The following is a 22447-nucleotide window of genomic DNA, read 5'->3' on the forward strand; positions in this document are numbered from 1 at the left end:
TCAGGAAAAGGACATCACTTTTTTAACATGTCTTACTGAAGGGCCCATTTCCCTCTTTGATACCATATAAATTATATAAAAAATAAGTATTCTTTTTTTTATATTTATTGTGTTAAATATATAACAGTGGATACCTTTTTTCCAGTACATGTGGCTAAATATTTGAATTCTTTAGAAAAGTGTTGATAATATATATGTAAAGCAACTTAAAGATTGAAAAAAACAACGAGAAAAAAACGATTTCTGTTTGTTTAATGCGAAACAGCATGGGTGGTTATTTTACCTAACGTATCACTTTGATTCATGAAAAAAACAATGGTTTCAAATTAAGCTTTCTTCGGTGTGATGTCACTGCTGAGGTAAAATGTTTTCAAATTTAAAAATGAGACTTTTTCTCCCAAGCTGTATGTCACAAGTCTAAATATACTAATAAAGCAGTGTGCTATCAAACAGAAACCGATGTATTTTTGTATTTTGTCATGGTTGTAATAAAGGAAAAGTTGTTCTTGTTCTTGCAAATATATATATTATCGGTAAATACCTTTAATGGGTATTTTGTTATTGCATAGTATATGTTTACATTAATAATATTGTGCTAATTGTACATGATGCAATAGATCTAAACCAATGAGGAATTGGTGTAAGCAACACCGATACCATATTTATATACTATAGCCTACTTCATAATACACTGCGATGACCAGCAATAGATTATAATTATGTTACCAGCAGCTTTTTTTTTAAACTATAGCAAAAAAAAAACATTAATAGTCAATTAATTTGCTAAGGGAAATGATGCATAATTAGATAGGGAATTTAAAACGCTGTGTTGCCTATACGTCCTGAGTAGATCCCTTGCACCAGAGTCAAGGGCGTATATATATATATATATATATATATATATATATATATATGGACACTGTTGATTTAACCGCCAAGCACAAGCAGTGGGCAGACAGGTTCACGGATGTCGTGTGTTCCAAACCAACCCCTGGGACTGTAAGCATGTCGTGGTGCTGGCTCAGCAAATGCAGTTCAGATGTTGACCGTATTCCAGAGAGACGCGGTATTTGGTTATCATTCGTCGGAGGTCAAGTATAGGTAGGGTTTTTTCTTTTTTTTAGGCGTACTTTAAATGAATCAAGGATCAATGTGGGCACAATTGGGCATGGATATCGTCTCATCTCCCGACAATATATCGTTTCCGCATTCCCGCAGCATATCGGTATAGTGTCCCTGATTCATCGCAACACAAAACCGGTTTCTCCTGATTGTCGCTGACGCTGCACTATGTTTGTTGTAAAGGGAGAAAAGGGAGATCGAAGACGTCTCGAAACTGTAGGCTAATAGGCCTCTGGCGTTCCTGAATAGGCACATTTATTTTCGCGTCGTATTTGTCGCGGTTCCCTTCAAAAAACCTGGGACACCTCGGCGTTGATATTGGTTTGGGATGGAGGCTTGTTGTCGTTGTTGCATGCCATGTTGTAGTCGGCTGTGGAACTGGATATGGCCCGAATTCCATTACCCAAATATCGCCCGACCAGCCGAAATCCCCACTATTTCAGGTGATATCCGTGCCCCGTCCCCCAAGAAGAAACCGACCCCGCTCTATGCGGCTCTGTTTGATTTCGAAGCCAGGAGCGAGGAGGAGTTGACTATCAAGGAAGGTGACAAGCTGTCAGTAATAGAAAAGAGGGGGGATTATGTGCTTGCCAAGAAACTTACCGGTTCGATGGAGTCCGGACTGATCCCGGCTACTTATGTGGCCATTCTACAGGACGAGTTTGCTAATCACAAGTGAGTGGTGCTTCTGTGAGCGACCTCAATATTGTTTCATTCATAATATGCTTTTGACATTTCACCATGTTTATCAACTATGTCTACCAGGTTTATCAAGAAGGTAGGCTATGTTAATTGAGCCTGCAAAAACACGGTTTGGCCTTATGATCATTCTTTTAAATGGGCCTTATTCAGATTTAATAAGGACAGTGTTGACCGAAAAGTGACAATGCAGCACCCATCCCTCCCTTCCTATTCACTACTGCACAACATTGTAGTGCATAACAATCACACTGTATTATTAAGTTTCTGTAGGCCTATGTGGCTATACAAATAGTTCCTGCTTTTGTGGTCAGATTGCAGCGTTAAGAACTACGTTAGGTACAGCAGTCGTTACCTAACTTTTGGCAACTATGGTAAGCTTTCCACTCAGCTCACACCCACACCTGACAGTTTCAGGTGAAACCTAACCATTGAAATGTGCATGGCGTTTGCTGAACAGCACAGGCGCACCCATTCTTGATAATAAGTGTGAATAGACTTCCTTACTATTTGGCTGCAGTCTAGCCTATAAACCACACCTACTTTTCCACTCAAAGCCGCTAGAAGGGTGTTTTCACACACAGACCTCTAAAGTGAACTCTGGGGTTAAAAAAAAAAAACGAAATAACTTTTCTCTTTGTATTCACACTGCCCTTGACTTTGAATGAGGACTCAAGTCTTTTGCCAGTTCATGTCACCTATTTTGTGGTCTGAATCCTCTTTGCATTCACATTGAGAAACTAACCAATATCTTTTTCCAACGTTCACTCAATGCACTCTGGGTTTTTTCAAATCAAATTTTATTGGACAGACATATTTAGCAGATGTTATTGCGGTTGTAGCGAAATGCTTGTGTTCCTAGCTCCAACAGTGCAGTAATATCTATCAATAAACAATACACATTGAAAAAGTAAAATAATGGAATTAAGAAATATAAATATTAGGATGAGCAATGTTGGAGTCCGGAGTATAAATAAATATTATATACACTACCAGTCAAAAGTTTGGACACCTACTCATTCAAGTGTTTATTTATTTTTACTATTTTCTACATTGTAGAATAATATTTGGGTTTGGCGGATGCCAGGAGAACGCTACCTGCCTGAATGCGGCATCTAGTGAAAATCCTGCCTCCACCATGCTTCACTGTAGGGATGGTGCCAGGCTTCCTCCAGATGTGACGCTTGGCATTCAGGCCAAAAAGTTACATCTTGGTTTCATCAGACCAGAGAATCTTGTTTCTCATGGCCTGAGAGTCTTTAGGTGCCTTTTGGCAAACTCCGAGTGGGCTGTCATGTGCCTTTTTAACTGAGGCATGGCTTCCGTCTGGTCCCTCTACCTGGATGGTGGAGTGATTGCTGCAGAGGTGGTTGTCCTTCTGGAACTCTAGAGCTCTATCAGAGTGACCATTTGGTTCTTTGTCACTTTCCTGACCAAGACACTTCTCCCCCAATTGCGCAGTTTGTCCAGGCGGCCAGCTCTAGGAAGAGTCTTGGTGGTTCCAAACTTTTTCCATTTAAGGATGATGGAGGCCACTGTGTTCTTGGGGACCTTTAATGCTGCAGAAATGTTTTGGTACCCTTCCCCAGATCTGTGCCTTGACACAATCCTGTCTTGGAGCTCTACGGACAATTCCTTCAACCTCATTGCTTGGTTTTTGCTCTGACATGTACTGTTAACTGTGGGACCTTATCTAGACTGGTGTGTGCCTTTCCAAATCGTGTCCAATCAATTCAATTTACCACAGGTGGATTCCAATCAAGTTCTAGAAACATCTCAAAGATGATCAATGGAAACAGGATGCACCTGAGCTCAATTTCGAGTCTCATACCAAAGGGTCTGAATATTTTATGTAAATAAGGTATTCCTGTTTTTAATACATTTCCAAAAAAATCTAAACTGTTTGCCTTTTTTTTTTTTACATTTCTGGGGGGAATGGCCTTAACCCTCCAATCCAACAGGTCCCAGTGTAATGCTCATTATTTTTCGACGATAAATGCAAATCCGACCATCACCCCTGGTGAGACAACACCGCGACTCATCACTGAAGAGCACTTTTTGTCAGTCCTGTCTTGTCCAGCGATGGTGGGTTTGTGCCCATAGGTGACGTTGTTGCCGGTGATGTCTGGTGAGGACCTGCCTTACAACAGGCCTACAAGCCCTCAGTCCAGCCTCTCTCAGCCTATTGCGGACAGTCTGAGAACTGAAGGAGGGATTGTGCGTTCCTGGTGTAACTCGGGCAGTTGTTGTTGCCATCCTGTACCTGTCCCGCAGGTGTAATGTTCGGATGTACTGATCCTGTGCAGGTGTTGTTACACGGGGTCTGCCACAGCGAGGACGATCAGCTGTCCGTCCTGTCTCCCTGTAGCGCTGTCTTAGGCATCTCACAGTACAGACATTGCAATTTATTGCTCTGGCCACATCTGCAGTCCTCAGGCATGCTGCAAGGAGGCATAAGGCATGTTCACGCAGATGAGCAGGGACCCTGGGCATCTTTCTTTTGGTAGAAAGGCCTCTTTAGTGTCAAGTTTTCATAACTAACTGTGACCTTAATTACCTACCGTCTGTAAGCTGTTAGTGTCTTAACGACCGTTCCACAGGTGCATGTTCATTAATTGTTTTATGGTTAATTGAACAAGCATGGGAAACAGTGTTAACTCTTTACAATGAAGATCTGTGAAGTTATTTCGATTTTTACGAATTATCTTTCAAAGACATGGACCTGAAAAAGGGACATTTCTTTTTATGTGTGTGTATATATACAGTTGAAGTCGGAAGTTTACCTACACTTAGACTGGAGTCATTAAAACTCATTTTTCAACCATTCCACAATTTCTTGTTAACAATCTATAGTTTTGCCAAGTCGGTTAGGACATCTACTTTGTGCATGAAACAAGTAATATTTCCAACAATTGTTTACAGACAGATTATTTCACTATAATTCACTGTATCACAATTCCAGTAGGTCAGAAGTTTACATACACTAAGTTGACTGTGCCTTTAAACAGCTTGGAAAATTCCACATAATTATGTCATGGCTTTAGAAGCTTCTGATAGGCTAATTGACGTCAATTAGAGGTGTACCTGTGGATGTATTTCAAGGTCTACCTTCAAACACAGTGCCTCTTTGCTTGACATCATGGGAAAATCAAAAAAAAATATCAAAAAGCCTGAAGGTACCACGTTCATCTGTACAAACAATAGTACGCAAGTATAAACACCATGGGACCACGCAGCCTTCATACCGCTCAGGAAGGAGACACGTTCTGTCTCCTAGAGATGAATGTACTTTGGTGCGAAAAGATGAAATCAAGCCCAGAACAACAGCAAAACACCTTGTGAAGATGCTGGAGGAAACGGGTACAAATGTATCTATATCCACAGTAAAACCAGTCCTTGACATAACCTGAAAGGCCGCTCAGCAAGGAAGAAGCCACTGCTCCAAAATTGCCATAAAAAAAGCCAGACTATGGTTTACAACTGCACATGGGGACAAAGATCGTACTTTTTGGAGAACTGTCCTCCGGTCTGATGAAACAAAAATGGGGGGGTGGGGGGCAAAATGTAAGTAGATATACCTACTTACATTTTGGACGCTAATAGATTGCATTTAGTTAAAAGATGAGACATTAATATTTGTAATCAGAAGATCCAGTACTATTAACTTGTAAATATTATTGGTAACAGAATAATAACTCCAGATTAAATAACGCTGTAATTGAAAATTGTACACCCAATTTAGGCTATTGCCCCTTTACGAGGTGGAATTGATTTTGTACTTTTGATTGTAATTCTCACCAAACATCTTAAACTATCCAAACCCCACAATTGAATAAGAAGCTTTCTTAGCCTATAGATGACATATTGCAAACAAATAATCTGAACTAAAAACTCCTTGGCAATCGCTAATCAATATCCAAAAAACGGCACAGGATTCTTTTCTCCGAACCGTCACATCAACCTCCTCTTTTGTGGCACTAACGTGAGGGGTTATGGCAGGGGAAACGGTTTTACTCCTTTTGAGGGGTCTGAGTTCATTTGGAGTGTTCACGCTGCACAAAAAATTAAGAGTCAAATCCCCATGAGTGACAGAACACTGAGCCAATTACAGCACAACGCTTCGTATTTTCCACTGGCTGCCCCTCCACCACAGAAAGCACTGAGCTGAAACACCTGCATTTTGGAGCTGCCTTACTCAAGAAAACAAAAGGGACTGTGGCTTTATTAACTCAATGATATATATATATTTTTTTACATTGTTTGCGAACTGATATGTGACACGTATTTTTTTTCAATTGCTAACATTTATTGGTCAAAACTGAAGTCACATTGTCAAAACTCTTCACACAGTCAGCGAAACAGAAGTGTACGTGGACCAAACTATGCATCATTTTTCATTGCTTTCACACAAAATGCGTTCAATGACCACATTCTCCGATATCCATGATCTCTTTTCTCATTCATACTCCACCACCTGCAAAACCATATTTGCAGCACAGGTTAACACAGTTTCCAAAACTGTTAAAAACACATTCAAAACAGAATGATGGCAAATGTTGTGCATTTCTACAGTAACCAGTTTGAAACAGAGAATCTCACGACAATATTTCCTCATTCCAAACACAGCTGATTGCAATTTCAGCTGAAAGCCTACCCAAGTGTCCTGTTTTTAGTCTCATTACCAAGCAGACAAAGGAGGACGGCTTCGGAATGATTTAGTTTGGAAACATGGATCAAGGAAGACCGGTTGGTGGAGAAAGAAGTGGCAGGGAGAGGGCGAATGCGTGGAGGACAAAGGAGAGGAGAGGAAGACCAAGAGCGGCGGTCTCTGAGATGAGGGCAACAATTATTGACCACGTTGTAAACCATGGTCTCTCTTTTGAGAGAGGCCGGTTTAAGGGTGCAACCAAATCTGCAGCGTTCAACAGTTGCATCAATGGTACGAATTTTCCGGCAAAACAACAGGTGAGATGTGCATCCTTCAATGATAATTGAACTACATATTACAGTACAATAAAGTATGTTCACACTTTTGCATGTACTGACATTTTGATATATATTGCTTTGTTTTGTGTTTTTCAGTAGGATCCAAAGGTTGCCTCTCACAGGAGGGAGAGGCAGAATATTATTAGGTGAGCATGAAATTGCCATTGTTGACATGGTAATTGGTAAACAATGTAATAAAACTGCCGGAAATTTGGGACAGAGTGCTGGCAGACACTATCACTTTTGGGAATGTGAATACGGTCAGCGCAATGACGATTGCCAGAGTCGTAGAGAAACATAAAATAAGGATGAAGCAGTCCAGGTAAAATGTCTGTTCAATAACCAAACAGTGTACATACACAGCTATGCATAATGTAAAGTACTCTAAAACTGTGGATTTACTGTATTTTAGAGAGTAATGGAGCTGGAAGCCAGGCAAACTGCACATTCATCTTTGTGGATGAAGCTGGATTCAACCTGGCAAAAACACGCTGCGGGGGAAGAAATGTGATTGGACAGGGAGCAACCGTAGCTGTCCCAGGCCAAAGAGGAGCTAACGTCGCAATGTGTGCAGCACTGTCCAATGATGGTTTGCTGTTACACAAACCACTCATAGGCCCCTATAATACAGAGAGGCTCACTTTCTTTTCTGGATGACCTGCATAATGGACTTGTGTCAGCGGAGGAGAGAGGGGCAAGAAACTCCCCTACCTTCGTTGTTGTGTGGGATAATGTGGCATTCCACCACTCTGCTGCAGTCAGACTGGTTTGCTGCACATTCCAGGATGTCAGTACTATTCCTGCCTCCATACTCCCCGTTCCTAAACTCCTCTATGGGGTTTTTCTCTGCGTGGAGGTGGAAGGTTTGTGACCGCCATCCAGATGTCCTTACTGGATGTGATGAATGTGGGGTGTGGAGACACTTCTCCTGAAGACTGCCAGGGTTGGATTAGACGGTCCAGAAGATACTTTCCAGAGAAGACATCAGATGTGATGTTGATGAGAACTTGTGGCCAAATGCAGCAGAGAGTGAGAACTAGATCTATCACAGTACTGTACAGTATGGGTGATTTATACTATACATGTTAATGTAATTATGATGGAATTTGAGGAATTTGCTTTTTGTTTGAACTCTTTTTTTATTTTTCACAAGTAGATATGGGAAAAACATAAAGGCTATTGAAGCAAGTTGCTCCATTTCTGATTCATTCTTGTTACATATACTTTACAGTCAAAGTGAAAAGGTGTTATTCTTATTTTATAATGAAATACTGATTTATGTGAAATCATTCAAACTTCAAAGAAAAAGGTCATTTATTTAATGCTCCCTGTTAGTGTTTTTAGGTCAGTGTGTTATGAGTGACCATGTATGCTTTCTGAGTGAGAATTGTTGCCAGTGTGAACGAGCTTATTTTGAGACAGGTTTGAGTGAGTTTTGGAGGTGAGATGAACTGTTTGGCCAAGATGCATGTTGGCAATGCAGACTGAAGAGTTTTGAAAAGTGGCTTCAGTATTGACCGACGCTTGTTAGCAATTGCAAAATACTGTAATGCCAAAATAACATGTAAAACAGGCAAGCTAAAAATGTGGGGCTCAAAACAGGTGGTGCTCTGCCCCACCTGCCCTGAATGACAGGTCGCCACAAGACTTGAGGCTGTAATTCCTTAGTAAAGGGTCTGAATACTTATGTAAATGTGAAATGTATTATTTAATTTAAAAATAATAATAAACTACGTGAACTGCACTGAGTTCACACAAATTGTCTGAAAGGGACCAAGTGTGAAAACACCTTAGCCTACCTCATGTTCATCCAATTTCACCAGCCTGTCGTGTGTTTGTGTGTTGCTGTCGGGTGTGTGTGCTCTTGTCTGCTTGTGTGCAACTGTGCATGTCGGTTTTTTTTTTTTTTTTTTTTTGTCTGTCTGACTGACTGTCTGCCTCTTTCCCTGTCTGTTCATCCATCTGTCTGTCTGTTGAGGTGGTACTATGGGAACATTAACCGGGTAAAGGCTGAGAAACTGCTCCTGGCCTCTCAGAATAAGGATGGCTCGTTCCTGGTGCGCATCAGCGAGAGCCACAGTGATGAATACACCATCTCAGGTAAGCCAATATTGCATGGTAACATTATAATGACTTTATGTTAACCTATTAAGTACATAGTTTCTTTGGAATTCATTAACAAACAAGTGCTATATGGTAGCCTACCCACTCTGTTGAATTCATTGTAGTAAATACCAGAAAGAGCCCATTGTTACCCAAAGAGATCCTATTCAACTACATTATTTAAGTGATAATGCCCGAGAAGTGTGTGTGTGTGTGTGTGTGTGTGTGTGTGTATATATATATAACACACTGCTCAAAAAAGTAAAGGGAACACTTAAACAACACAATGTAACTCCAAGTCAATCACACTTCTGTGAAATCAAACTGTCCACCTAGGAAGCAACACTGATTGACAATACATTTCACATGCTGTTGTGCAAATGGAATAGACAACAGGTGGAAATTATAGGCAATTAGCAAGACACCCCCAATAAAGGAGTGGTTCTGCAGGTGGGGACCACAGACCACTTCTCAGTTCCTATGCTTCCTGGCTGATGTTTTGGTCACTTTTGAATGCTGGCGGTGCTTTCACTCTAGTGGTAGCATGAGACGGAGTCTACAACCCACACAAGTGGCTCAGGTAGTGCAGCTCATCCAGGATGGCACATCAATGCGAGCTATGGCAAGAAGGTTTGCTGTGTCTGTCAGCGTAGTGTCCAGAGCATGGAGGCGCTACCAGGAGACAGGCCAGTACATCAGGAGACGTGGAGGAGGCCGTAGGAGGGCAACAACCCAGCAGCAGGACCGCTACCTCCGCCTTTGTGCAAGGAGGAGCACTGCCAGAGCCCTGCAAAATGACCTCCAGCAGGCCAGAAATGTGCATGCGTCTGCTCAAACGGTCAGAAACAGACTCCATGAGGGTGGTATGAGGGCCCGACGTCCACAGGTGGGGGTTGTGCTTACAGCCCAACACCGTGCAGGGCGTTTGGCATTTGCCAGAGAACACCAAGATTGGCAAATTCGCCACTGGCGACCTGTGCTCTTCACAGATGAAAGCAGGTTCACACTGAGCACATGTGACAGACGTGACAGAGTCTGGAGACGCCGTGGAGAACATTCTGCTGCCTGCAACATCCTCCAGCATGACCGGTTTGGCGGTGGGTCAGTCATGGTGTGGGGTGGCATTTCTTTGGGGGGCCGCACAGCCCTCCATGTGCTCGCCAGAGGTAGCCTGACTGCCATTAGGTACCGAGATGAGATCCTCAGACCCCTTGTGAGACCATATGCTGGTGCGGTTGGCCCTGGGTTCCTCCTAATGCAAGACAATGCTAGACCTCATGTGGCTGGAGTGTGTCAGCAGTTCCTGCAAGAGGAAGGCATTGATGCTATGGACTGGCCCGCCCGTTCCCCAGACCTGAATCCAATTGAGCACATCTGGGACATCATGTCTCGCTCCATCCACCAATGTCACGTTGCACCACAGACTGTCCAGGAGTTGGCGGATGCTTCAGTCCAGGTCTGGGAGGAGATCCCTCAGGAGACCATCCGCCACCTCATCAGGAGCATGCCCAGGCGTTGTAGGGAGGTCATACAGGCACGTGGAGGCCACACACACTACTGAGCCTCATTTTGGCTTGTTTTAAGGACATTACATCAAAGTTGGATCAGCCTGTAGTGTGGTTTTCCACTTTAATTTTGAGTGTGACTCCAAATCCAGACCTCCATGGGTTGATAAATTGGATTTCCATTGATTATTTTTGTGTGATTTTGTTGTCAGCACATTCAACTATGTAAAGAAAAAAGTATTTAATAAGATTATTTATTTCATTCAGATCTAGGATGTGTTGTTTAAGTGTTCCCTTTATTTTTTTTAGCAGTTTGTGTGTGTGTGTGTGTATATGTGTGTGTGTGTGTGTGTGTGTGTGTATGTGCAAGGGTGTTCCGGCCACTATATATATATTTTATTTCACCTTTATTTAACCAGGTAGGCAAGTTGAGAGCAAGTTCTCATTTACAATTGCGACCTGGCCAAGATAAAGCACAGCAGTTCGACACACAACAACACAGAGTTACACGTGGAGTAAAACAAACATACAGTAGAAAAATGAGTTTATATACAATGTGAGCAAATGAGGTGAGAAGGGAGGTAAAGGCAATAAATAGGCCATGGTGGCGAAGTAAATACAATATAGCAATTAAACACTAGAATGGTAGATTTGACAGAAGATGAGTGTACAAAGTAGAAATACTGGGGTGCAAAGGAGCAAAATAAATAAATACAGTAGGGGAAGAGGTAATTGTTTGGGTTATTTATAGATGGGCTATGTACAGGTGCAGTGATCTGTGAGCTGCTCTGACAGCTGGTGCTTAAAGCTAGTGAGGGAGATATGAGTCTCCAGCTTCAGTGATTTTTGCAGTTCGTTCCAGTCATTGGCAGCAGAGAACTGGAAGGAGAGACGGCCAAAGGAGGAATTGGCTTTGGGGGTGACAAGTGAGATATACCTGCTGGAGCGCGTGCTACAGGTGGGTGCTGCTATGGTGACCAGCGAGCTGAGATAAGGGGGAACTTTACCCAGCAGGATCTTGTAGATGACCTGGAGCCAGTGGGATTGGCGACGAGTATGAAGCGAGGGACAGCCAACGAGAGCGTACAGGTCGCAGTGGTGGGTGGTATATGGGGCTTTGGTGACAAACCGGATGGCACTGTGATAGACTGCATCCAATTTGTTGAGTAGGGTGTTGGAGGCTATTTTGTAAATGACATCGTCGAGGATCGGTAAGATGGTCAGTTTTACGAGGGTATGTTTGGCAGCATGAGTGAAAGATGCTTTGTTGCGAAATAGGAAGCCAATTCTAGATTTAACTTTGGATTGGAGATGTTTTATGTGAGTCTGGAAGGAGAGTTTACAGTCTAACCAGACACCTAGGTATTTGTAGTTGTCCACATATTCTAAGTCAGAACCGTCCAGAGTAGTGATGCTGGACGGGCGGGCAGGTGCAGGCAGCGATCGGTTGAAGAGCATGCATTTAGTTTTACTTGTATTTAAGAGCAGTTGGAGGCCACGGAAGGAGAGTTGTATGGCGTTGAAGCTCGTCTGAAGAGTTGTTAAGGGTCCAAAGAAGGGCCAGAAGTATACAGAATGGTGTCGCCTGCGTAGAGGTGGATTAGAGACTCACCAGCAGCAAGAGCGACATCATTGATATATACAGAGAAGAGTCGGCCCAAGAATTTAACCCTGTGGCACCCCCATAGACTGCCAGAGGCCCGGACAACAGGCCCTCAGATTTGACACACTGAACTCTGTCGGAGAAGTAGTTGGTGAACCAGTCGAGGCAGTCATTTGAGAAACCAAGGCTGTTGAGTCTGCCGATGAGGATGTGGTGATTGACAGAGTCTAAAGCTTTGGCCAGGTCAATGAAGACGGCTGCACAGTAATGTCTCTTATCGATGGCGGTTATGATATCGTTCAGGACCTTGAGCGTGGCTGAGGTGCACCCATGACCAGCTCTGAAACCAGATTGCATAGCGGAGAAGGTACGGTGGGATTCGAAATGGTCGGTAATCTGTTTTGTTAACTTGGCTTTCGAAGACCTTAGAAAGGCAGGGTAGGATGGATATAGGTCTGTAGCAATTTGGGTCAAGAGTGCCCCCCCCCCCCCTTTGACAACACCGGCTTTGAGGGCATTATCACTGTTATGTGACGGGTTACCAAGATATTCAAATAATTATCAACATATTTTCATTAAACGTTATTTTGATTTAATTTATTCGTACTATTTCATCATTCCACAAGATATAGTCCCGACACACATCTAGGGTTGCTGGAGATGTGACCCAGTCGTTCGTTCTAAATGTTCCATTGCCATACTGACTGGCAACGTTCTTATCCCTGGCTTGCTTTTCAGTCACGTCAAAAAATTGCAGCCAGAATAAAAGCAAAGTAGCTGCATTTGTTTAAGCTGTTTTCTAGTTAAGAACTTATGCGTGATCTTTGCCTGGCAGGGGGAAAAAATGCTCTCTTGTCAAGACACTGGTCAGACAAAAGACAATCCATGACATTCATTTGAGCTGATTTTAATAAATGAAACATTCTCTTTGTTATCCACCACAGCTGACATAGCTACTTATTGTATGTCACATTTATCTGTCGGAGTCTGCTACTACTTCTGCTGCCTTGCTTCAGCCTTTTAGGTGTTGGTGCTACAGTGTTCTTTGTTTTCGGCCAGGATGTTGCTCCAGCGTTTTCTGTCAGTGACGGACGCCAGTAGCTCTGGAGCGAACCTTCACACGATGCCCTCTCACTGACATAATCTCCTTCGCTTCTAAACCAGCATTGGCCAGTTTCTGGACTGTCGTGGTCCTGATGTTGTGATTTGTGTATGTAGTTGTTCCCGCTGCCCTGCAGATCTTGGGTAGAAGTGCTGCCAGATAGTTCACGCCCATCGGCTCTGACGTGTACCAGATCGAGTCCCGGATACACTCTCCTCTCCTTGGATGGAGATAAAAATGCAAGGCCGTTCTCTGGGAATTTCCAGTGATGGAGTATTTCTCCCTGGCTGCTCGAACATGAATCCCCTCTTGGACTCTCTCCCTTGGGTCCAGATTCATTGTGGCCTTGTTATATGCGAGAGTGGCGTATCTGAGGGAATGTGTTATATTGTTTTCCAGTATTTATTATGAGTGCAACTTAGAAATAAAACAAACAGGCTATGAACAACATACCTTAGACTGTTCTCGTCTGTTTTTACGAGGAATGAGTTGGGCTTTTGTCTGTTCCCCTCTTTCCCTCTTCGACCCAGATGTAACTGGAGGTCGAACCACACTTTATGGACCAGACCCCTTGGTGTACCGGGATTCAGAGCCTGGGAGTTTTGGAGCTGGGCCATGTCTTTATCAGTGATGGGAGGGTGGCAGTTTGTGATATAAATTCCTTGCCGCCTTAGCTGTTTGATGTTGCCCAGAAATACATGATTTGAGGTGGTAAATTCAGTGTCCTTCATAAGGCACCAGAAACTGGTTGAGCCCACTACGGAGTGCCAGGTAGCTACTTATGCTGTACGGCTCCCCCTTCCCATTTCATACATTTCCATAAAACTGTCGGAGGATGTTCAACTCTTCCTTAGTGACAGTTTTGAAGTCAACAACTTTTTTTTATTCTCTGCTAAAGCAACACACAGCCCATTTTGTATTCTTAACTGTGTTTTTTCGTTTCCGGCTTTTCTCTCGGACATTCAATGCAGTATTGCCATCTATTTTTCCCATTCATCCATAGTCATGCCGCCGAAAAGATCAAAAGAAATGTTCCACAGTTTTCGCAACAAAGTATCGATTTAGTCAACTGAAAAGTTTTGTAAGCTGCTATGACAACCAGCTCCATTTCCTGTCAGTGTCGTTCGGACACATTCACTTTATATGGGACGGTGGAGATCGCAATTAAATATTGAAAAGGTCGGGGAGACAGCGCAAGGTTTATACACATCTCTGCTGTTGAAAACCAAATGCTAGTCTAAAAGAAATGGGAGGAGATGTCTAGATGCTTTTTACAGTGGAGATCAAGTTTATACATTTCCTGGCAGAGTTGATGACACCGTGGATTGAACAGAGTAAATGGGCATTTCAACTTCATAGATTTAGCCGGCGGTAACTTGTGAAATGGATACCGGTTGGAATGCGGTTTTAACCAGTCAGCATTCAGGATTAGACCCACCCGTTGTATAATACATTACATTAAACGGAGTTCTAATATGTCATTCTATGCTGTTATTCCACCATTCCTTATTAAATCATCTGAAAATACCAGTGGAAACAATGGTGTAAAGGGACGTGCTACCGTTCATTCACCAGTTGGTGGCAATGAAATACTTCTTTAGTTGCAAACCTCCTACATCTCATGACCTACTGTAAACCGAGAGAGCAATCTCTAAGTCAATGCTTATATGTCAAGTTGTGATTCATTTGGTCAAGTGTGTGTGTGGGAGAGAGAGACATGTACAATTTAAAAATAAATGCTTTGGAGTTTGTCGCCACTGTCCTTTGAAATGTGTAAAAAAAAAAAAAAAAAAAGTCTAATCATGTTTGCCTTGTCTGTAGGCAGAAACAATGGGAAAGTCATCCATTTCCGAATCCAGCGTTCATTGATTGGGGCATACTTTGTGTCGGACAAGATTTCCTTTGCCACTCTGGAGGAGTTGATCCGATACTACCAGAACAACTCCAGGAGTCTAGGAGTGCCTCTGGATGAGCCATGTGCACAGCAGGTGTGTGTGTACCAACCAACTCTCTCTCTCACACACACACACACACTTACACTTTGTGGATACCATTCACAATCCAGTTATTTTGTGGATGGTGAATGTTTTGGGCCACATTCCCCCGAAATCAAATCATATTTGTTAGAAATGTGTTTTACTTTGACATCATTAGGGAATCAAGAAAATGTAGTGTAGAGGCAGGGATCAGGCTGTTTTTACTGGAGGCCTCTCCGTGATTCCAGTCTTCTCTCCTCCTTTCGAGTGGAGACGATGAGACTGAATCCGAGGCCGTGGAAAGTCAGACACACACGCTTGCCCTTCACTCCAGGCCCTTTGTTAGCATTTATATTTCTTAGCTGTTAGCCTGATAATGTTGCCATTTCATACACAATTTGATTGTAGATGTAGTTTTATTGTATCCAAAATAATTTCTGTCCTACATGTTCAATTTGACAAACTTGGTGGCCTTGTGGTTACTGTCCGCCCTGAGATTGGAAGGTTGAGAGTTCGATCCCCGGCCGATTCATACCAAAGACTCTAAAAATGGGACCCAATATGTCTCTGCTTGGCACTCCGCATTAAGGAGATAGATTGGAGGTAAGGCCCTGCATTAAACTAGCATCCTGTCCAAAGGGTGTACTTGTACATGAAGCTGCCCCACGCTACAGAAACAGGAGATGGGCTCCTGCTCCTATGAGCTGTTCTGGCTTACACAAGCCAAGGCTCGTGCAAGGCTACTTTTTATTTTTATGTTCAATTTGACTGAAGAGTACATGAGAAGCTCATACCAAGACTAGTTGACCTCTTCATGAGATTGAAATGAGCTTTTTCTAAAAAAAAAAATTATATATTTGTCTTTTCTTCATTTTAATTATGTTGTGTAGTTAGATTTTCCAAGACCATCACAATGTTAATTCCACAGTAATTAAATTCTATAAAGATCAGGGATCATCAATGAGATTCAGCCGTGGGACAATTATTATTTTTTTCTTTCCTGAGCGGATGGTCGGGCGGCCCCGCAAGAAGCCCAAACTGATATATTTGACTAAAACATAATATTTTCAAACCTTGCTTACATTTGTATACGATCACTTTGTGTGAGAATACTTTGGAACAGATTTCCAAATTAAAATCCCTTGGACCTGATTTTCTGCTGTTATGTACAACAATGAAAATACAAAAAATATATACAGTACCAGTCAAAAGTTTGGACCCACCTAGTCATTCAAGGGTTTTTATTTATTTTTACTATTTTCTACATTGTAGAATAGTAGTGAAGACAAACTATGAAATAATACATATAATCATGTAGTAACTAAAAGTGTTAAATAAATCTAAATATATTTTAGATTCTTCGTAGTAGCCACCCTTTGTCTTGATGACAGCTTTGCACACTCTTGGCATTCTCTCTACAAGATTCACCTGTAATGCTTTTCCAACACTCTTGAAGGAGTTCCCACATATGCTGAGCACTTGTTGGCTGCTTTTCCTTCACTCTGCGGTCCAACTCATCCCAAACCATCTCAACTGGGTTGAGCTCGTGTGATTGTGGAGGCCAGGTCATCTGATGAAGCACTCCATCACACTCCTTTTTGGTCAAATAGCACTTACACAGCCTGGTGGTGTGTTTTGGGTCATTGTCCGGTTGAAAAACAAATCATAGTCCCACTAAGCGCAAACCAGATGGGATGGTGTATCGCTGCAGAATGCTGTGGTAGCAATACTGGTTAAGTGTACCTTGAATTCTAAATAAATCACTGATAGTGTGACCAGCAAAGCACCCCCACACCATCACACTTCCTTCTCCATGCTTCACGTTGGGAACCACACATGGAGATCATCCGTTCACCTACTCTGCGTCCCACAAAGACACAGCGGTTGGAACCAAAAATCTCAAATTTGGACTTATCAGACCAAAGGACAGATTTCCACTGGTCTAATGTCCATTGCTCGTGTTTCATGGCCCAAGCAAGTATTTTCTTCTTATTGGTGTCCTTTTAGTAGTGTTTTCTTTGCAGCAATTCGACCATGAAATCCTGATTCAAGCAGTCTCCTCTGAACAGTTGATGTCTGTTACTTGAACTCAAAGCATTTATTTGGGCTGCAATTTCTGAGGCTGGTAACTCTAATGAACTTATCCGCTGCAAGTTTCTGACATTTTCCAGATTGACTGACCTTCATGTCTTAAAGTAATGACGGGACTGTCGTTTCTCTTTGCTTATTTGAGCTGTTCTTGCCATAATATGGACTTGGTCTTTTACCAAATAGGGCTATCTTCTGTATACCACCCCTACCTTTTCAAAACACAACTAATTTGGCACAAACGCATTAAGGAAAGACATTTTTAAAAATGTACTTTCAACAAGGCACACCTGTTAATTGAAATGCATTCCACGTGACTACCTCATGAAACTGGTTGAGAGATTGCCAAGAGTGTGCAAAGCTGTCATCAAGGCAAAGGGTGGCTACGTTGAAGAATCTGAAATGTATAACATTTGTTTAACTTTTTTATTTGGTTACTACATGATTTCATAGTTTTAATGCCTTCACTATTATTCTACATTGTGGAAAATAGTAAAAATAAAGAAAAGTCGTAAATGAGTAGGTGTCAATTTTTGACTGGTACTGTATATATTTTCTTTTTGTGTTCTGAAGATAAGACCACCCTGCCACCAGTTGGGGAACCCTGATATAGATCATCCTTTGTAGATTATTTATTGATCATTTCTTGATTGACACATTTCTTTTGTAGCACTTAATGATCAATGATAAATGTGTATTTTTAAAAGAGCCTGTGTTTTTAAAGAAACTTCCCTATCTTTTGAATGTACTAGAGCTATCTGAGCATCACACATGCTTGGAATTTGCAATTTTGGGACTACTTAATTGGTTCCATTGTATTAGGCAAACAAAATGCAGCGCAGCTCAAGTATTTGAAAGTATTCGCCGTACTCGGTAGCTGTGAGTTCTGTGTGGCTGTAACAGTGTTGTGGTGTCCATTTGTATGATGCTGGTTGTAACAATGTTGTGGTGTCCTCAGAGAGAGCTGTTTGACATGGAGCCTTGGGAGCGTCCTCGGGAGGAGTTTAAACTGCACATGAAGCTGGGGGAGGGCCACTTTGGAGAGGTGTGGGAGGCCCTGTGGACCAGCCAGAACAAAAAGGTGGCCATCAAGATGCTTAAACAAGGTAAGCATGCTAGCTCTCTTTGCTATCATATTAACTACAGTGTTATACATTATTCCGCACACTTCAAGCAGAATTTTGGCATGATCACTGATCAAATTCAACTTGACGAATTGATGAGGGAATTATGTTCAGCAATATACTGCAGATGGGCAAATGCTGCAATGGTAAAACGTTATTGCAGGCAAACACAATTACACACTCGCTCACCAGCTCAGGGTCCTCACATTGTTCATAAAGTGATTTTATAATGCGTCATATGCTCAGTCCTAAGCTCCTTATCTCACACACTCCAACCTGAAGAGCACTGTTCTCAGCCTCGCTCTGTCTTTTTGTCTCTCCTGCAGAGGACACTAAGCTGGATGAGTTTGTGAAGGAGATCCAGGCCCTGAAGAACCTCCACCACCCCAAGCTCATCCAGCTGTTGGCCCTGTGTTCCAGAGGAGAGCCTGTCTACATAGTCACTGAGCTCATGACCAAGGGCAGCCTCAAGTCCTATCTGGGCAGTGAGTCACACACCCACGTTTGGCTTGAATGCAGTGTATGTTGTGTTCACAGATGATTATGCTTGACCAATAACATATGTAAGTCAACACACACACACACACACACACACACACACAACTTTTCATAGGGTGATAAGATGAACAAAAATGATGTATAGGGCTCAGGGCTTGATTGCTCCAACAGTGACCTAACCAAGATAATTTTGTTATTGAAAACCAGTCAAGGTATGTGTTGGCGCAATTGAGTAACTATTCAGACCCTACAATGCTTGATCGATCCTAACCAGTCTGCTCCCTGTGCTGTTCCAGCGCCGGAGGGTCAGTTGCTAACCTCTGCCCACCTCATCTACATGGGCAGCCAGGTTGGTGAGGGCATGGCCTACCTGGAGGACCGACACATTGTGCACAGGGACCTGGCGGCCAGGAACATCCTGGTGGGAGATGACCTGGTCTGTAAGGTGGCTGACTTTGGCCTGGCACGGATCATTAAGGTAAGGATGGAATGGATGTGACATGTATAGGGAAATGAAGAGCGAGAACAGCCAATAAGTAAAGTAAAGTGAAAAATATACTGACCTATCTGGGTAAAGGAGTTGTTCACTCAGATGAAACAAGGAAAGTTCTTGCTTAAAAAGCAATTTTTTTTCTGGACATTTCAAAGGGAATATGAAAAAAATGATATGTAAACACACGTGTGTGTGTGTGTGTGTGTAGGACAGTGTGTTCACGGCCAGTAGAACCACTAAGATCCCAGTGAGATGGACGGCCCCCAAGGCTGCTCTCCATCAGCGCTTCTCCGTCAAGTCTGACGTCTGGTCCTTCGGTGTGCTGCTCTACGAGATGATGTCACGAGGAAAGATGCCATACGACGGTGTGTCCAACCTTTTCAAGACCATATTCTCTTGACTCGTTTTTTTTTTACAACTATACACCACCTTATCACAAGAGGAACAGTCGATCCTCATGACAGTTAATCCATTACCTCCATCTGTAAAAATGCTTTTTAATATTTCCTTCGGATGGATATTTCTCCCTCTGATATAATATTGTTCTTCTCTCCTCTCTCTCACACACACAGGGAAGAGCAATACGGAGGTGCTGGAGCTCCTGTCGACAGGCTACAGGTTGCCCTCTCCCAGTAGGTGTCCCCCCAACATCTATCGCATCATGTTGGAGTGCTGGAATGCCGAGGCCTCCAAGCGGCCCTCCTTCCACGCCCTGCACAGCCAGCTAGACACCATCTACACCCGCATCTACTTCAAGACCATTGAGGTCTAGAGCTGAAAGAGGAGGCCAAGGTGTGGCTGCACTGACATAGACACTACAAAGCAGAGGGGACTGCAAGACATTGTCTGAAATGGTGATCCTTTTTTAGCAGGCTTTAGTCTATTTTGCCGGTTCTCTTGGTTGTTTTTAAATCAAGGTTATGTGCAATATAAAGCTTTTCCTGGAGGAGGGCAGGAGAAGTGGGGCCACTGTTAAAGCCCACGGAGGCCCTATGCTACAGTATGCCCCACTGCACACAGGCCAAACGGCCAGTCCTACAGAGAGTGCCTATGCACTGACTATACAAAACATTAGGAACTCCAGCTCTTTCCATGACATGGACTGACCAGGTGAAAGCTATGATCCCTGATATCCCACGTTAAAGCCACTTCAATCAGTGTAGATGAAGGGGAGGAGTCAGTTTTAACAAAAGATTTTTAAGCCTTGAGACAATTGACACATGGATTGTGTATGTGTGATTAAGGCAGCCCTCCGCTCCTCTGATTCAGGGGCGTTGGGTTAAATGCGGAAGACACATTTCATTTGAATGCATTAATTTGTACAACTGATTAGGTATCCCCCTTTCCCAATCAGAGGATGAATGTGCAAGACAAAATATTTAAGTGCCTTTGAACGGGATACGGTAGTAGGGGCCAGGCGCACTGGTTTGAGTGTGTCAAGAACTGCAACGCTGCTGGGTTTTTCACCCTCAACAGTTTCCTGTGTGTATCAAGAATGGTCCACCACCCAAAGGACATCCAGCCAACTCGACACAACTGTGGGGAGCATTGGAGTCAACATGGGGCAGCATCCCAATGGAATGCTTTCTACACCTTGTAGTACATGCCCTGACGAATTGAGGCTGTTCTGAAGGCAAAAGGGGGTGCAACTCAATATTAGGAAGGTGTTTCTAATGTTTAGTACACTCTGTGTATGTTTACACTACAGAGACATGGCTCATAGAGACTTCGCTCACACAGTACACCGTGATTGAGGACATGGCCATTGAGACTGGACAGTGATGAGCCATAGAGGACATCTTCTGGAATTTACTGCTCTACCAATGGAAGACAACTTTTTGAACTGTCAACGCATGATATTTGGAGATGTACTAATAAAGTTTGGGAAATATGAGCCATAAATGTCCTTTATTCTTCCTTGATTTGAGTTTCTTCTGTATTTGAGAAGGTGTCCTCTCAACTATGCTATTGGGTATTTAATAGAAATTATGATAATAAAATATTTTTCGGATAACTGTCCTGTTTCATTCAACGAATATATTTTTCAATCCTCCATACGATAAGGGGAAAGCCACACCAACCTTAGCTGTCCATTACTGCTAATCATGTTGCTGAACTCATGAATAGGCCTATATGGTTAATTTTTTTGTGATAAGCTACTTGCTGAAACTGAAAACAGCTGTATAAACTAAACAATAATTTACAGTTTACAATTTAGGCTACCTATACACCCCTTTATGAATATTTTATGGTAAAATTCCCATAATTGAATTATGCACAAATGTGGTTATTACATACTGTAGATAAGATTAATGATTTATACATACACTAGATGACTACCAGTGGGTGCTGTTTTGAAGCCACCGTGCTTTCATATTGGCACTCCCCCACCATTGTAAAAACATTTTGGAACTATAGAAATACATTTAATATCTACATTTATTTTTGCCACGTTTATTCTATTAGACACCTTAAAGTTGAAATATGCATGAATCTTTCCGCCATTTCCTGGTTGCTAAAATTGTAATAGTTTGCCTACTTTCAGTTTGCGACAAAACAAGCAATGTACAGTGTAGAGAATCATTGTATCATCTAAACCGCTGTGAAATATCTTAAATCTTAAACAAAAAAATGAATACATATTTTATTTCACCTTTATTTAACCAGGTAGGCTAGTTGAGAAAAAGTTCTGCGACCTGGCCAAGATAAAGCAAAGCAGTGCGACACAAACAACAACACAGAGTTACACATGGAATAAACAAACATACCGTCAATAACACAATAGAAAAAGTCTATACAGTGTTTGCAAATGAGGTAAGGTAAGGGTGGTAAGGCAATAAATAGACCATAGTGGTGAAATAATTACAATTTAGCAATTAAACACTGGAATGGTAGATGTGCAGAATATGAATGTGCAAGTAGAGATGCTGGGGTGCAAAGGAGTAAAAATAAATAAATAACAGTATGGGGATGAGGTAGTTGGATGGGCTATTTACAGATGGGCTATGTACAAAAAAATTCCCAATCTGGCCCTCATACCATCACGGCCACCTAATCATCCCCAGCTTACAATTGGCTCATTCATCCCCCTCCTATCCCCTGAAACTATTCCCCAGGTCGTTGCTGTAAATGAGAATGTGTTCTCAGT

At 42.4% G+C, this 22447-nt stretch overlaps 1 protein-coding gene across 1 annotated transcript; it reads left to right on the forward strand.

Annotated features, from left to right (window-relative positions):
• Positions 1 to 954: 954 nt before the first annotated feature.
• Positions 955 to 20368, forward strand: LOC115166265 (tyrosine-protein kinase Srms). Its single transcript, XM_029720104.1, has 8 exons — positions 955 to 1797; positions 8786 to 8907; positions 14942 to 15108; positions 18143 to 18290; positions 18635 to 18793; positions 19103 to 19284; positions 19508 to 19664; positions 19872 to 20368. Exons 1-8 carry the CDS (start codon positions 1451 to 1453, stop codon positions 20069 to 20071), a joined length of 1482 nt encoding a protein of 493 aa, XP_029575964.1. The 5' UTR covers positions 955 to 1450; the 3' UTR covers positions 20072 to 20368.
• The last annotated feature ends 2079 nt before the right edge of the window (positions 20369 to 22447 follow it).

Source organism: Salmo trutta, chromosome 28, assembly GCF_901001165.1.
Source record: "Salmo trutta chromosome 28, fSalTru1.1, whole genome shotgun sequence".
Lineage (NCBI taxonomy): Eukaryota > Metazoa > Chordata > Actinopteri > Salmoniformes > Salmonidae > Salmo > Salmo trutta.